General features: G+C 37.0%; 1 protein-coding gene across 7 annotated transcripts in view; it reads right to left on the bottom strand.

Moving 5' to 3' along the window:
- Window positions 1-349: 349 nt before the first annotated feature.
- The window catches only part of Stat92E (Signal transducer and transcription activator Stat92E), a 119,572-nt gene continuing 103,681 nt past the window's right edge, over window positions 350-16,240 (bottom strand). For all 7 annotated transcript variants that reach the window (XM_071674622.1, XM_071674621.1, XM_071674615.1 and 4 more), the window contains one exon: window positions 350-2,078. In XM_071674622.1, coding sequence (XP_071530723.1) covers window positions 1,964-2,078 — 115 coding nt within the window. In that variant the 3' untranslated portion in view covers window positions 350-1,963. The remainder of the gene's footprint in view (window positions 2,079-16,240) is intronic.

The raw sequence follows: 16,240 nt of genomic DNA, 5'->3' as shown, positions 1-16,240 counted from the left end.
TCTATTACTGCTACTGTACAATTATGATCCAAATGCCAGACAGACCCTACAACACCTGATGGCTTATCTTTTTCCTTTGGAACTCTTCTCTATATATTGAAAACTTACACAGCTTGCAAAACTCTGATGTCTCACTCTCCATTTTTTCACTCAATTTTTTCCTCCAGCCTTACTGAATGTGCTCCCAAAATCCGTAAAATCCTGGACCTTCATTCCCTAAGTAATCAAACATTTCACAATTTTTCTTTTCAGTACTTTTAACCTCTCTTATTGAATGTGCTCCCAAAATCCATAAAATCCTGAACCTTCATTCCCTCAGTATTCAAACATTTCACAATTTTCCTTTTCAGTACTTCTAACCTCTAGTCTTCAGTTAAATTCAATCTTCTCTTCTCACAAATATTTACAAAATCTATTATTGTATGCAATCACTTACTCCATCTTCTATCTTCTGATTCCACTCCTCTAACCAGACAACTGACCAAAACTACCTTCATACTACATAATCATATTGACATAATGCACCTACCTCACTCAAATTCATTTAATCATTTTCCTTTGCCTTAAAAAAATGAAAATATAAATCCTTCCATATCATGCATACAAGAAACACCTTACAGAGTAATCTGCACACTTCAGTGCCTTCATCTGAGGCTATAATATACCATATTTCACCGTTTTCACCTACTATATCATTTTCTGTGTATAATTTACTATTGTAAATACATTGTGCTACATTCAGACATTTTCTCAAAGCTGTCAGGATAGAGATCTGGTTGACATTGCAACCCTTACTTGATTGTAGCTTTTTACTATCAAATACGATTTTGGAACAATCTTCATGTGTCAACCAACAAAATAATCCAACAGACAGTATAAAATGAGACATATGATAGTATCTGTGAAGAGAAACTATCAGATTATCATGTATGTATTAGTAAACACATACAGTACAGCCAGCACATAAAAGAGCTACATTCCCTCAATAGATCAATCAACAGAAAGATATGCTGTTGGCTGTGGTTGCATTATGTACTGGCTGTACTCTATCAAAGATAACAGTAATATTTCAAATCCTAAAACAGTTTACAGTAACCTATGTAATTTCCTTCTTAATATGGAAGTCCAAACACCATCAAAACAGTAACAATAATCCACTATCCTCATTACTTTATCAGCTTGATCATATTTACTTCAGAAAACTTAACATCTTTTTCCTGAATAATGTAAACTGTTAACACCAAAATTCAAATAAAAACCCAAAATCACCAAAACTCAAAACACAAATAAACTGTATACTCTTTACTTTCAAAACTTTAATTTTTTCCATTCTATAACACTAAAACTTAAGTGCTAATGTGTTTCTAAACTCTTACTTTCAAATTAATACTCCATTACAACTTTAACTTTTTCATTTTCCAAAGGAAGGAACAGAGAAGGGGGCTGGATGAGGATGTTTCCTCAGAGGCCCAGTCCTCTGTTCTTAACGCTACCTCGCTGATGCAGGAAATGGCAAATAGTATGAAAGAAGAAAGATATATATATATATATATATATATATATATATATATATATATATATATATATATATATATATCTTTGTGGGCTTAAAAGTTCTTCACCACAACTATTGCTGAATGTACTAAAAGCAACTAAAAATGGAAGTATCTTGTCTATTTGAAACAATTCTATAATACAATGAGAAAAAAGTAAATTCATATTCTTACGGTATATAACTGTCCTCGTCATCCAAAAACTGTACTAATTATTACACAGTAACATGCTTTTTATGAGCTCTTCCAACTCTAAGATAATATCTACGATGAAAGAGTTCTTTTGTGATTCTCAAAAACTACTTCTTTATAGACAACCCACTTATGCTTGATGGAGGAAATAACAATGATGCCTGATGTTATATCAAAATTACCTAAAAAAAAAAAGGGGGATGCTAAATTTCGTAACTTCACTGAGGCTTCATAAAGCTGGTTTGGAGGAAGTCGAGGTTGATGTCAGTGAAGTCTGAATCTGGCAGGTTTTCCAAGATGTCAGGATAATCAGTATCGTTGTAGGGGGGCATTCTGTGTGGAGAGAGAAATATGTCAGTCACAACACAGCAGCAGCAGTAGTGATAGCTATGACCCACCACTACTACCACTACCACCACCACCAGCATATACACCAACACCAGCACCATTATGAAAACCTATGAGCTTGTCAGTCAGTTTATCAAAAAATCCTGACAACCATGTCTGATATTGCAAAGCAGATTACTGTCGCTATCTACAATTTTATTAGGGAGATGATGTTTGTAATCAGCCAACTTCTTCAACAGAATCTAGAGAACTAGTTTACATCTGCCAATTCCACAGTCAGATATCTTACTCTTAAAATGTGTTATATATTTACATCATGGCAAGCCTTTGCTGTTAATTACAATTTTACCAAACTTGTATGTCACATGATTCTTAACATTTAATTGACAAACTGTTAAGAATTTCATGAATAATAAAGGAATATATGCTGTTTATTACAATATATGGGATTCTTGACACTGTATAGTGCTGGGAGCTTGAGAAGTGTCAGTGAAATCTATAATGCAGATTATTATCATTCCCAACGGGTTTACTAATTCTCAGATGTTAAAATAAAAGGATCTTAAACTATTACATTAGAATCATAAAAAAATATATATAAAACCTTAAAGGGGTTTTACAGGCTTGCAATTACATCAAACTGAAACTGCAGGGGGACAATGGACTAGAAAGCACTTCTATGCTAGAGGGAACAAACTTTTCAAAATGGTTGACAAAGATTGAATGTGAAGCTTAAAAAAAATAATGATAATAAAGATGATTATGACATTAAATTTTTAACTTTTTTCTCCTACTTGTGGATAAGGCTATAAGTATGACTAGAACTCAGATGCGTGGTGTTTCCATGTACCATGCTGGCTGTGGGGACAGTACTGGTAGGGTCCAAAAGTGGGAAGGTTGAAGCCATTGAGCTGCACTGGCCACACTCTATAACAACCCATTTTGAAAGTATTTCTGATTATGCTATGGTCATCTTGTCAAATCTCACTTAAGCATTAAAGTGTGAGCTATTGTCGAAATAATTTTGCTGAATTAGTAATGAATACCATTGAATGACGAACTATAAAGTGAGGAAGGCAATAATAAAAAATTAAAAATGATGGCAGTGTTAGCGTGATGGAGATGGCACTAGTGCAGTATGGCCACAACTATGTACAGCATGCAGGGTATCCTCTCCCCACTTATGAGTATAATGATACAAGTCAACAGAGAGGAAAAGTCTGCAGCCCTTTGCTAAAAGGATAGACATATCTAGATATTGCTAAAATCAAGTAAAAACTTAGCACATGATTTTCCATGTATTACAAGCCTATGCAATGATGTGTACTAACAGCTCTGTTGACTTGTTTCTACTGCTTGTGACTGACAAATTCTCTATCCTCTAAGCAAGTGCTGCAATCATTTGTCACAACACTGGAAACTTTTGACCTAACCCAACATCCAATCTAGAGTTTACTTCCATTACAGTATTTGAGTTACAAATGTATGGCTAGATTAAGATTCAACTTCTGTTTCCATTTCCTGTCATGCCACATTCATAAATACTCACAATACTAAATATCATGTTAAAAAAAAGTACGAAATTTCAGGTATCATAGGTGAGGGTTAGAACAGCATGCTGTGAGTCAGATGTTTATTCCAGAATACAGTGTATATTACATACATAATCCACAAATTATACTGACAGCTTATCCAACATAGTGCAGTCAATCTGACCTAAATATGCTCACTTTGCAAAGCTACATACAGTACTGTGACAAAAATGCAAAATAAGCAGCTTATTTGTTTGGCACAGACATAAAACAAATCAATTGAAGTAATATACAATCATAATCATAGTTAATACTAATAATAAATTAATAATAATAAAAATAATAATAATAATAATAATAATAATAATAATAATATTATTAATAATAATAATAATAATAATAATAATAATAATAATAATTAATAATAACAAAAATAATCATAATAAAATAAAACAAAAAAGCTGAGCTGCAAATTTACCTTGTAAATTAGGTGATTTATATGCAACTGCACTAAAAACTTATGCAATTACATCTAAGATGATTCATAGGTAACATTAACCATACAAAAAAATTATAAATCATTTTGTTTTCATCCAAGAGTTTTTTATCATGCTTCACCATTATTCATACTACCAGCGTTTCTCTTTTGTACATTTTCCATTTAAGAAAGACAATGATGTACTTTATTTTTCTTGAGTTTTGGTTCTATATAAATGGACATTCAACTGAGACCATCTCAAATACATATGTCAACTTTTAAAGGAGCAATAATTTGACACTGAAATCTCACTCAAAAGTCTGCTCCATTTTCCCAGATCCTACACAATATCACAAACATTATTGGTAACCATTTCCCTACACCTTCATGTTTCCTTATCTTTCCCAGTCCTTATATTTCATTCTGGGTTACCTCACCTGCTGTACCTACTCACGTATTTCAAATATACAAACTTCATCGTATCTCTTTTCAGGCCAACCTAACTTGCAGAGTTATTTGGTAAAGCTGGTAATGTGCTAAGGCTGTGACATATATATGCAAGTAGAAATATTGTGGCCAAGTTTTACCTAAGATTCATATGGGATTCTACCATGCCACAAGGTGTATAAAATGAACGAAACATTTACCCAGAGTATATCTATCCCAACCTAAAACTCAAAAGATAATATTACATAATCCATTCACATAACTTTTTAATATAAATTGAGAAAATCAAATAATAATAATCACTGGTTTATGTGGCTTGCAAATTTATAAAACATCAGAGAGACACCCCTTGATACTGTCTGTCACTGTCTATATCAAAAGTATCAATATTCCTCCTTGAAAGAATCTCAACAGATCATGTCAAATAATAATGAAAATCGACTAGAAAATCAACCTGAACAGATCTTTAATGCTGGAGATTGAAGATAATCATACTAGAAACAATCAATACTCTTATCAGTTCTGTAAAAGATTAAATCAACTAACAAATTATCACAAAAGTTTTGCACCAGGAAAGTACAGTAATTCACTGATGAACTGTCTTATGAACTATTCAACTACCTCCCACTTGCCTTGTCTCTCTCGTTAAGGAGGGTCATCCATACAAAATATTATCAGAACATTTTATTTTTAAAACTGCTCTTGTTAACATGTGAAATAAGCTTTAGAAGCCTGTAAAAAAACCTAGGGCTAATGAAATTATGAATATCTATTTTACTTTTGCATTCAAGTCATTAATGTTGTTTCAGGTTTTTATGTGTTCTGCATGAATTTTACTGTACAGGTACCAACACGTATATTGCTACAAATCAATCTTCCATGGTTCCCTTAATACGCTGTTTGTCATGAATGGCAGCATCAAATATGAGATCAAAGTATTTGGAGAGGATGCAACATCCTTGACAACAGCAGGAAATCTCTTATCCACTCAGACATACTAAAACCTTAATAAACTGAAAAAAAATGCCTTACAACATATTTTCAATCACAAATATCAGATAAAATCTTGGCTCACATGTCTTTAAAAATGATGATTATGATTATGAGGATGATGAGGAATATTACAAATTTTTTTAATAAAATCAACATATTAGACATAAATGTAAATGAACATGTACTCTTAATATCAAGTATATATCTAAATACAATCTGTAAAGCCACGCCCCTTTGTGAATGAGATATTCCATATTTTACTGGAAGTAAATCTGTGAAAACTGATCACTCTTTTACTGAGGAAAAACAAGATTCTCTTACTTTTCAAATCAAAGGGTGCACAACATTGGAAATGCACATCATGTCAATCTGGTGGATAGCATAAAAAAATAATGTGAAAATGATATGTCAACAATGGATACACTCAAAAACAATCCAAAAACATAATCCTTATCTTTCATGTCACAAACTATTCATTTTGCAACATGACTTTAATAATATTCTTGACAATAAATTGTGACGAGTATAAAAAATTCCAATAAAGCCTGACTATGCATTATTGGACTTAAGATTATATAATATGTCATGTAGAAGAAAATTTTTCTCTATGTTATAAGGTCAAAGAGATATATAAATTATCTGGTAGTAGTTTAGGATGGTGGACTGATTAGTTAATTAAACATGGCATCAGCTGCAAACATAACTCTGGCCATCAGCCACAATCAATTCCAGATCAATAACATGCAAATCTTTTCCAGCACTGTAACAATACATAAGCATAGCCATAACAAAAGTTATAATCATGTAAGTAAATGAAGCCTACAGATTCACCAACAGCTGCACATACATTTCAACATCAACTGAAGTGAGTGTTGCACCTATTTTCTAGTAAACAATTCTGAAACAAATTACAGCTCTATATTCTTAAGATAAAAAATTTGCATTCAATTCAATTCATAAATCTGTGACATCCTTTTCTTCAAATCTCAGGTTATACAGTAAAACAATGGTAAACATTATATATTACCTTCATCACATAAAATAAAGAATGTACATAGCAAACATCATGAAAAAAGCAACAATGTGAAAGAAAACGAGAAGCTAAATAACATGAAAACCATTGCTCTTGATAGAGTAAAAAAGCAAGATAAGAACCATTAAGTCTGCACTTATATGTGTGATGTGTATGTATCTTTTATGGTGGACAAATTTCATACTCAATAAATGGCTTAAATTCTATGAGTACCTATCTTAAAGTAACGCAACTATGACAAGATTTTGCTACAGCGCAAGGCTAGTGTGTGGCACTTAATCGCATACCCTGCTTAATGAATAATAATAATACTGTTTGTTTCAGTCACCATGATCATTACATATTTGTCATTCTTTGGTTAATTTGCAATGGATTTTGATCCTCTCTCTCTCTCTCTCTCTCTCTCTCTCTCTCTCTCTCTCTCTCTCTCTCTCTCTCTCTCTCTATCTATCTACATATGGAACCATGGAAGTGGAAGTGTCATAGGGTGGGGGAGGGGGCTGAGGTTCCGGGAGTGATGAAGAATGTGTGGAAAGCGAGAAACTTATTTCGGAGAGCAAAAATGGGTATTTTTGAAGGAATAGTGGTTCCAACAATATCATATGGTCAATGGGCTATAGATAGGGTTGTGCAGAGAAGGGTGAATGTGTTGGAAATGAAATGTTTGAGGACAATATGTGGTGTGAGGTGGTTTGATTGAATAAGTAATGAAAGGGTAAGAGAAGTGTGGTAATAAAAAGAGTGAAGTTGACTCTTACAATAAGGGAGGTCATAGGGGGAGGGGGAAGACACACGGAAAGGAGGAAGAGAATGCCATAGCCTCGGTGGTCGAAGGGAGGAAAGAGAGGAGGTCATCATAACGGTCCATCCTCGACTGGCCTGGTCTCTATAGAGAAACTGTGGGAAGCAGCAACCAGACGCAGGTCTTTGGTTGAGAGAGGAGAAGGTATATTGAAATGGTTTGGTCACATGGCGAGAATGAGTGAGGAAAGATTGACAAAGAGGATATATGTGTCAGAGGTGGAGGGAACGAGGAGAAGTGGAAGACCAAATTGGAGGTGGAAGGATGGAGTAAAAAAAATTTTGAGCAATTGGGGCCTGAACATGCAGGAGGGTGAAAGGCATGCAAGGAATACAGCGAATTAGACCCATGTGGTATCCCGGGGTAAATGTGCTGTCAATGGATTGAACCAGGGCATGTGAAGCATCTGGGGTAAACTATGGAAAGTTTTGTGGGGCCTGGATGTGGAAAGGGAGCTGTGGTTTCAGTGCACTACATATGAAAACTAGACTGAGTGGGAACAAATGTGGCCTTTTTCGTTTTTTCCTAGGGAGGAGGGTTGCTATTTCATGTGTGGCAGTATGGCGACAGGAATTGATGAAGGCAGTTGACGAAGGCAGCAAGTGTGAATTTGTACATGTGTATATGTGTATATATATGTATACATTGAAATGTATAGGTATGTATATGTGTGTGTGGGCATTTATGTATATACATGTGTATGTGGGTGGGTTGGGCCATTCTTTTGTCTGTTTTCTTGCACTACCTCGCTAAAACGGGAGACAGCGATTAAGTACAGTAAATGAATATAATCATCCAACAAGAATCACCCTTACAAACTAGCACATGAAAAGGTGTTGGTCACTGCTACATGCATGATTTTGCATTAAGAGATGACATGAATACCATACCATTTATGTGTTTTACTAAGAATTAAATTCACAGAGACACCATATTAATTACCTACTATACAAATAAGCATACAAGAGTGTGTGTACCACTCCCAAATCCACATAAGTCATACATAGGGATACCAATGTGACACAAGAGTCACAACCTTTGTTCAGTTTCTTTCGTCTGTCGTGTCATATGTAACCATACTTTCCCAGCTGTCTGTACACACTCATACTTGCTTGCCTTCATCCATTCCCAGTGCCACCCTACCATACAGTAAACAGCATTGCTACTCTGTGTCAGCAAGGAAACACCAGGAAACAGACGAAAATAGACCATATCCGTTCATACTCATTCTCTAGGTGTCATGTGTAATACACCAAAACCACAGCTCCCACAGACCATTCCATGGTTTACCTTAAGCATTTCACATTCCTTGGTTCACTCCACTGACAACACACTGACCCCAGTTTACTACATCATACCAATTCACTCTACTCCATGCACGCCTTTCACCTTCCTGCAGGTTCAGGCCCCAATCACTCAGAATCTTTTTCATGCCATCCTTCCACTTCTAATTTGGTCTCCCAATCCTCCTTGTTCCCTCCACCTCCAGCACATATATTCTCTCTGTCAACCTTTCCTCACTCATTCTCTCCATATGTCCAAATCATTTCAACACACCCTCTTCCGCTCTCTCAACCACCTTTTCATTTCCACACATCTCTCTTACCCTTTCATTACTTACTCGACCAAACCACAATGTGGTATAAAGGAGTCAACACGCTGTCAACAGACTGAGCCAGGGTATGTGACGCATCTTGGGTAAACCATGGAAAGGTATGTCAGGCCAGATTCTGATACGGAGCCCTGGTTTTGGTGCATTAAACATGACAGCAAGAGAATGGATTTGAGTGGATGCAGCCTTTCTTCATCTGTCCCTGGCAGTACCTCGCCAGAAGGGGAAACAGCAATCAAGTATGAAAGAAAGTAAGATGTGTAACTGTGTGTGTGTGTGTGTGTGTGTGTGTGTGTGTGTTTGTGAGTGTGTGTGTGTGTGTGTGTGTGTGTGTGTGTGTGTGTGTGTGTGTGTGTGTGTGTGTGTGTGTGTGTATGTGATTATTTTTACCCATATACATTTGCCATTTCCTGCACTAGTGAGGTAGCATCAAGAACAGATGACCAAGCCTGAGAAGAGAGTCAATTGTTTGCTGATGATACAGCTCTAATGGCTGATTTGAGTGAGAAACTGTAGAAGTTGGTGGCTGAGTTTAGAAAAGTGTGTGAAAGGAGTAAGTTGAGAGTGAATGTGAATAAGAGCAAGGTTATTAGATTCAGTAGGGTTGAGGGAAAAGTTAATTAGGATGTAAGTTTGAATGGAGAAAAATTGGAGGAAGTGAAGTGTGTTAGATATCTGGAAGTGGACTCAGCAGCGAATGAAACCATGGAAGTGGAAGTTAGTCACAAGGTGGGGGAGGGTCTAAGGTTCTGGAAGTGAAGAAGAATGTATGGAAGGAGAGAATGTTATCTTGGAGAGCAAAATTGGGTATGTTTGAAGATATAGTAGTTCCAACGATGTTGTGAGGCATGGGCTATAGATAGGGTTGTACAGAGGAAGGTGGATGTGTTGGAAGTGAAATGTTTGAGGACAATATGTGGTGTGAGGGGTGTGATCGAGTAAGTAATGAAAGGGTAAGAGAAATATGTGGAAGTGAGATGCTGTCATGTGTAATGCACCAAAACCACAGCTCCCTATCCACATCCAGGCCCCAAAGACCTTTCCATGGTTTACCCAAAATGCTTCACATGCCCTGGTTCAATCCATTGACAGCACATCAACCCCAGTATACCACATCATTCCAATTCCTTGCACACCTTTCACCCTCCTGCATGTTCAGGCCCCCAATCACTCAAAAGCTTTTTCACTCCACCCTTCCACCTCCAACAAAGGCCACATTCGTTCATGCTCAGTCTCTAGCTGTCATGTATAATGCACCGAAACCACAGCTCCCTTTCCACATCTAGGCCCCACAAAACTTTCCATGGTTTACCCCAGACGCTTCACATGCCTTGGTTCAATCCACTGACAGCACGTCGACCCCAGTAAACCACATCGTTCCAATTCACTCGATTCCTTCCAAGCCTTTCACCCTCCTGCATCTTCAGGCCCCAATCGCTCAAAATCTTTTTCACTCCATCCTTCCACCTCCAATTTGGTCTCCCAAATAAATGCCCATACATGCACATATACATAAATATACATATACATATCTACATATACACATATAAATGCATATAACTACACATATAAACATACACAGACATATACATATATACACTTACATATTCATACTTGCTTACCTTCATCCATTCCTGGCGCTAACCCGCCCCACAGGAAATGGCTTCACTACCCCCAGTTTCAGCGAGGTAGTGCCAGGAAAACAGACAAAAAAGGCCACATTCATTCACACTCAGTCTCTAGCCGTTAAGTGTAATGCACCGAAACCTCTGCTCCTCATCCACATCAAGGCCCTACAGACCTTTCCACAGTTTACCGCAGGTGCTTCACATGCCCTGATTCAGTCCACTGACATTAAGTCAACCCCGGTATACCAAATCGTTCCAATTCACTCTATTCCTTGCATGCCTCTCACCGTCCTTTATGTTCAGGCCCCAATTGCTCAAAATCTTTCTCACTCCATATAAAACTTATCCACAAATATTAAAATCTGCTAAAAAGCTTTATACTCTTTAATAAAATAGCAATTCCATTATATGTAGGGTATTTTACGAAAACTACCAAAACTATCCATGGATAAAGGCATCACCCCTAGTCTGTGCTACATCAAAATAATCAAAATGGTTTCTGCCAGGATTGAGAAAAAATATATCTTAAATGATGCTTACAATATATTCCAATCCTATCAGTTGTTCACCTAATCTTCAATTTCATATAACCAAGAAAGTAATTAATAACAAAACTGACATATTTCCTAAACCTGGACTAATGGTAATTCACAATGTTAACTAGTTGACCCATTCCATGCCAGTGAATGAAATTTAGAATCTCTACATTTGACTTTCAAAAGAAAGGGAAACAAAATTAACATTTAGTTGCAAACGCTATAAATGTTAGATTGCCAAGTATAAATATTGTAAACAGCATAAACAGAAAAGATAAACTTTGCCTAAATTGATAACTTCATTATTATAGCACTTTAATTATTCACATAATAATCTTGATAAAATACAAAAGAACCTTAGCTTAAGTACTGCAGAAGCATACATTAAAACTGCATGACTGAATGTAAACACAAATTTTCATGAGTCATATCAGTACACTTTAATTCAAATTAACAATCAAGGTAAAAAAAACAGTCATAAAAGTACTAATTTAACACCCACTTACGTTTTTTCTGTATCCAGATATGGGTTAGAACTAAACAAATCCCGTCAGTGAGTGGGTCTGGATAATTCCATTTTTTCAAAGTTCTTGGTATCCTATGATTATCAGATAAATTTTGCAACTCATAAAACATTTAGTACATTACAAGATGCATTTTCAGGATTATTATCCAAACAAATTGGCATAAAAATACAGCTTAAATCTGAGTCTTAAAATTTTGTCTAACCCATTTTCTGACGTATCATCTTAAAGTTTACATAAAGTTTCTAGTCTTATAAATAGTTTTACATTTATCAATTTAGGATGAACATTATCCACAGCCTCCTGGACCATACATCCCTCGAAAATGTATTCATTTGGGGCATTAAATCACATACAGTTAAGCATCTCCCTTCCCTAATGAACCTTCCCTTAACCTCTGATCATGAACCTCCCCCTCCCCAACCCGTAAAAAAGTAAATAACCTGAAGTAAAAAGTAAAACTGGTCAATATCCATTCTCCAAATTTTCAGATAATGTATATAAAACATTCAGCAGTATTCTGCAAAACATGACCATGACTCCTGACTTCCAGAAATCACTCTGCTTGTTGTAGAAGGTGTCTAAAGGGGGCAGTGGCTGGAACTCCCCATCCCCTCCCCTTCTTGTATTTCAATTTCTAAAAACAGGGAAGAGAGGGAGCCAGGCAGAGAGTGCTCATCTTTCCTAAAGTCTCAGGCTGGATTGACTAAATGTATGTGGATGTAACCAAGACGAGAGAAGAAGAGAAATGGACAGTTTGCTTGAGGGAAGAAACTGCAATGTTCTGGCCCTGAGTGAAACAAAGCTTAAGGGTAAAGGGGAAGAATGGCTTGGAAATGTCTTTGTGGTAAAGTCAAGGGTTGGTGAGAGAACAAGAGATATAGAAGGAATAGCTATAATCCTGAAGCAGGAATCATGGGAGAGTGTGACAAATTTGTAAGGAAGTAAATTCTAGACTGATGCGGGTAAAACTTAAAAGTGGACGACAAGAGAGGGGTGGTTATTAGCGCTTATGCACCTGGCCATGAAAAGAAAGATCAAGAACAGCAAGTGTTTTGGGAGCAGCTGTGTGAGCATGTCAGCAATTTTGATGTAAATGACCAGGTATTGCTACTGATGGGTGATTTGAACACAAAGGTAAGTAATGTAGCAGCTGAGGGTATGACTGGGTCTCATGGGGTACTAAGTGTTATGAATGGAAATGGTGAAGAGCTTATATGGAGTTGTGTGCTGAAAAAGGACTGATGATTGGGAATATCTGGTTTAAAAAGTGAAATATACATAAGTGTATATAAGTGAGGAGGAAAGATGGTCACTGGATAATATCAGATTACACATTAACTGATGGGCATGTAAAAGAGAGACTTCTGGACGTAAATGTGCTGAGAGAGGCAACTGGCAGAATGCCTGATCACTACCTTGTGGAGGCAAGGGTGAAGAGTTGTAAAGGTTTTTGAAAAAGAGGAAACAATGTTGGAGAGCAGAGATTGGTAAGAATAAGTAAGCTTGGAAAGGAGACTTCGGAAGAAATACCAGGAGAGATTGAGTGTAGAATGACAAAAGGTGAGAGTAAATGTGAAGAGGAAAATAAAGAGTAATGAGAAGTATTTAGGGAAGCAATGATGGCATGTGCATGATATGCATGTAGCATGCAACAGGTGGCATGAGGGAAGATTAGAAAGGGCAGTGAGAGGTGGGACAAAAAAGTAAAGTTACTAATGAAAGAGAAAAGAGAAGCATTTGGGGGGTACTAATAAGGAAGGAGATGCATAAGAGAAAGCAGCTGGAGGTCAAGAGGAAGATGCTGGGGTTGAAAAAGAGGGCAAATGAGAGTTGGGATGAACGAGCATCAGTGAACTTTAAGGAGGATATGAAGGTTTGGAAGGAGATAAGTAATCAGCAAAAGACATGAAAACAAATGGGAACATCGGTAGAGGAGGCAAAAGGGAAACTGATAACAGGAGGTGATGAAGTAAAGAGGAGATGGAGTGAGTATTTTGAAGTACTGTTAAATGTGCTTGATGATAGAATGGCAGATGTAGGGTGTTTTTGGTCGGTGAGGAAGGTAAATGCAAGAGGCTTGATGAGAGGAGCAATTATGTAGTCTGAGGGGGATAAGAGGGCCTGGGAAGTGAGTCAGTTGTTGTTTGATGATGATATAGCACTGGGAGCAGGTTCGACTGGGAAACTGCAGAGTTGGTGACTGAGCTTGGAACAGTCTGTGAAAGGGAGTGGACATGGCAGCGAAGTGAACCATGGAAGTAAAAGCGAGTCATAGGGTAGCAGATGAGTTAAGGATCTGGAAGCACTGAAGAATGTTTGGAAAGAGAGAACATTATCAGAGAGCATAAAAATGGATATGTTTGAAGGATTAGTTGTCCTAACGATATCATATGGATATGATGCATGGGCTATAGATAAGGTTGTGCAGAAGAGGGTGGATGTGCTGGAAAAGAAATGTCTGAAGACAATATGTGGTGTGAAGTGGTTTGATTGAGTATGTAATGTAAGGCTAAGAGAGGTGTCGTAATAAAAAGTATGGTTGAGAAAGCTTGATAGGGGGGGCTGAAATGGTTTGGGCATATGGAGAGAATTAGTGAGGAAAGGTTGACAAATAGGATGTATGTATCAGAAGGGGAGGGAACAAGGAGAACAGGGAGACCAAATTGGAGACGGAAGGATAAAGTGAAAAAGATTTTGAGCAATCTGGCCTGAACATGCAGGAGGATGAAAGGCATGGGATAGAGCGAACTAGAACAATGTGGTATACTGAGGTCGATGTGCTGTCAATGGACTGAACCAAGGCAAATGAAGTATCTAAGGTAAACCGTAGAAAGGTCAATGGGCCCTTGATGAGGATAGGGAGCTGTGGTTTCAGTACATTACACATGACAGATAGAGAATGGAAGTGAGAAGATGTGGCCCTTCTTCTATTCCTGGCACTATATACCCTCCCTTCCCATATAACTTTCCAAAAGAAAGAACAGAGCAAGGAGCCAGATGACGATTTTTCCTAAGGTTCTGCCATCTGTTCTTGGCACTACCTTACTCAAGCAGGAAATGGCAAACATGTATGAAAATATATATTCTATCATTCATTCATTATACTTGATCGCCATTTCCCATGTCAGCAAGGTAGTGCAAGGACACAGGCGAAGACCAGCCCATCCACTATTACGCACATATATATACATAAATGCCCATACACGTATATATACATACATATACATATCAACATATACATACATATGCATATACATATATATACATGTACATATTCATACTTGCTTGCCCTCATCTATTCCTGGCAACACCCCGCCCCACAGGAAACAGCATTGCCACCCCCCGCTTTAGAGAAGGACTGCCAGGAAAACAGACAAAAAAGGCTACATTCATTCACATTCAGTCACTAGCAGTCAAGTGTAATGCACAGAAACCACAGCTCCCTATCCAATATTGGCCATCCCTGTCTGCCAACCAGCAGGCCTCTAGTTGGGGACCCACTGAAAAATTAATTTCTGATACACAAGGATACCTACATGCACTGAATCTATAACATTTCACAGAAATGAAGATAATAACATAAAAATGTGAAATAAATCCTTGTTGAAAACTTCATAATCTCTTAACATAAGTCTCTAAAAGGCCTTTCATTTTTGTTTCACATTTCAACAATGTGAACAATGAGAGGGAACACTGTACTCACACTTGAAATCTGATTCAAGAAATTTAGTGTAGAGTCTTCAGATACGGAACCAAACAAACATCCCTTAATCCCAGTTGGTAAACAGTTAAAGGACTTATCTACCTACAAGTACCTATGACAGGACCTTGTCAACTCCAAAGCTGGTGCAAAATGCTGAACTCACATCTTGTTTGAGGAATAATATCGTTTTACTCTGCTACTATACACGTTCCATAATTAATGATTATAGGTTCATCTGGGACAGACTTTAATCATATAATGAACTGTATTTTTAATTAAAGGTTTCTGTAGCTTTTCTATGTATGTTTCTATTTCTCACAAGGATGCATAAAAGAATCTTTCTTTCTTGCAGGGCTCTTGCATATTTGTCTCATGTCTTTCTGGAATTTTCCATAGTATTCTTGCACATTTAATAATCTTGTTTCTTTCTTGCTGTGAGGCTTCTAGTTCATACAGTTGTCCTTTAACCCTTCAATCTGCTGTTAACCACTGATTATAATGTATCTTTCTCTACTTCCAAGATCCAGGCTCTCTCAACCTTTTATGATAATTCGTAATTTCATCCCCTTTATTCTACTTGTGAAATAATTCTGAACTCTATCAAACTTATAAATTTCCATTTCAAGGGTTGATGGCCATACCAACCTGCAGTATGTAACATAGTTTCTTGCATATAAAAGATTGAAAGAGAATGGAGGGACATAACGGAGGAGGCTTTGATGTTCAGGGGAGGGTGAGGGTGTGTATGGGACACAGTAAGTGGATTAATGAGTAAATGATGGAAAACATGCTGGCAACGGGCTACACCAAAACATATGGAGTGGTCCAGGTAAACCGAAGAATGATCTTTGGGGCT

Source organism: Panulirus ornatus, chromosome 20 (genome assembly GCF_036320965.1).
Source record: "Panulirus ornatus isolate Po-2019 chromosome 20, ASM3632096v1, whole genome shotgun sequence".
NCBI classification, from domain to species: Eukaryota; Metazoa; Arthropoda; class Malacostraca; order Decapoda; family Palinuridae; genus Panulirus; species Panulirus ornatus.
Note: the sequence above shows the minus strand (reverse complement) of the source record. Positions and strands in the feature narration are given on the sequence as shown.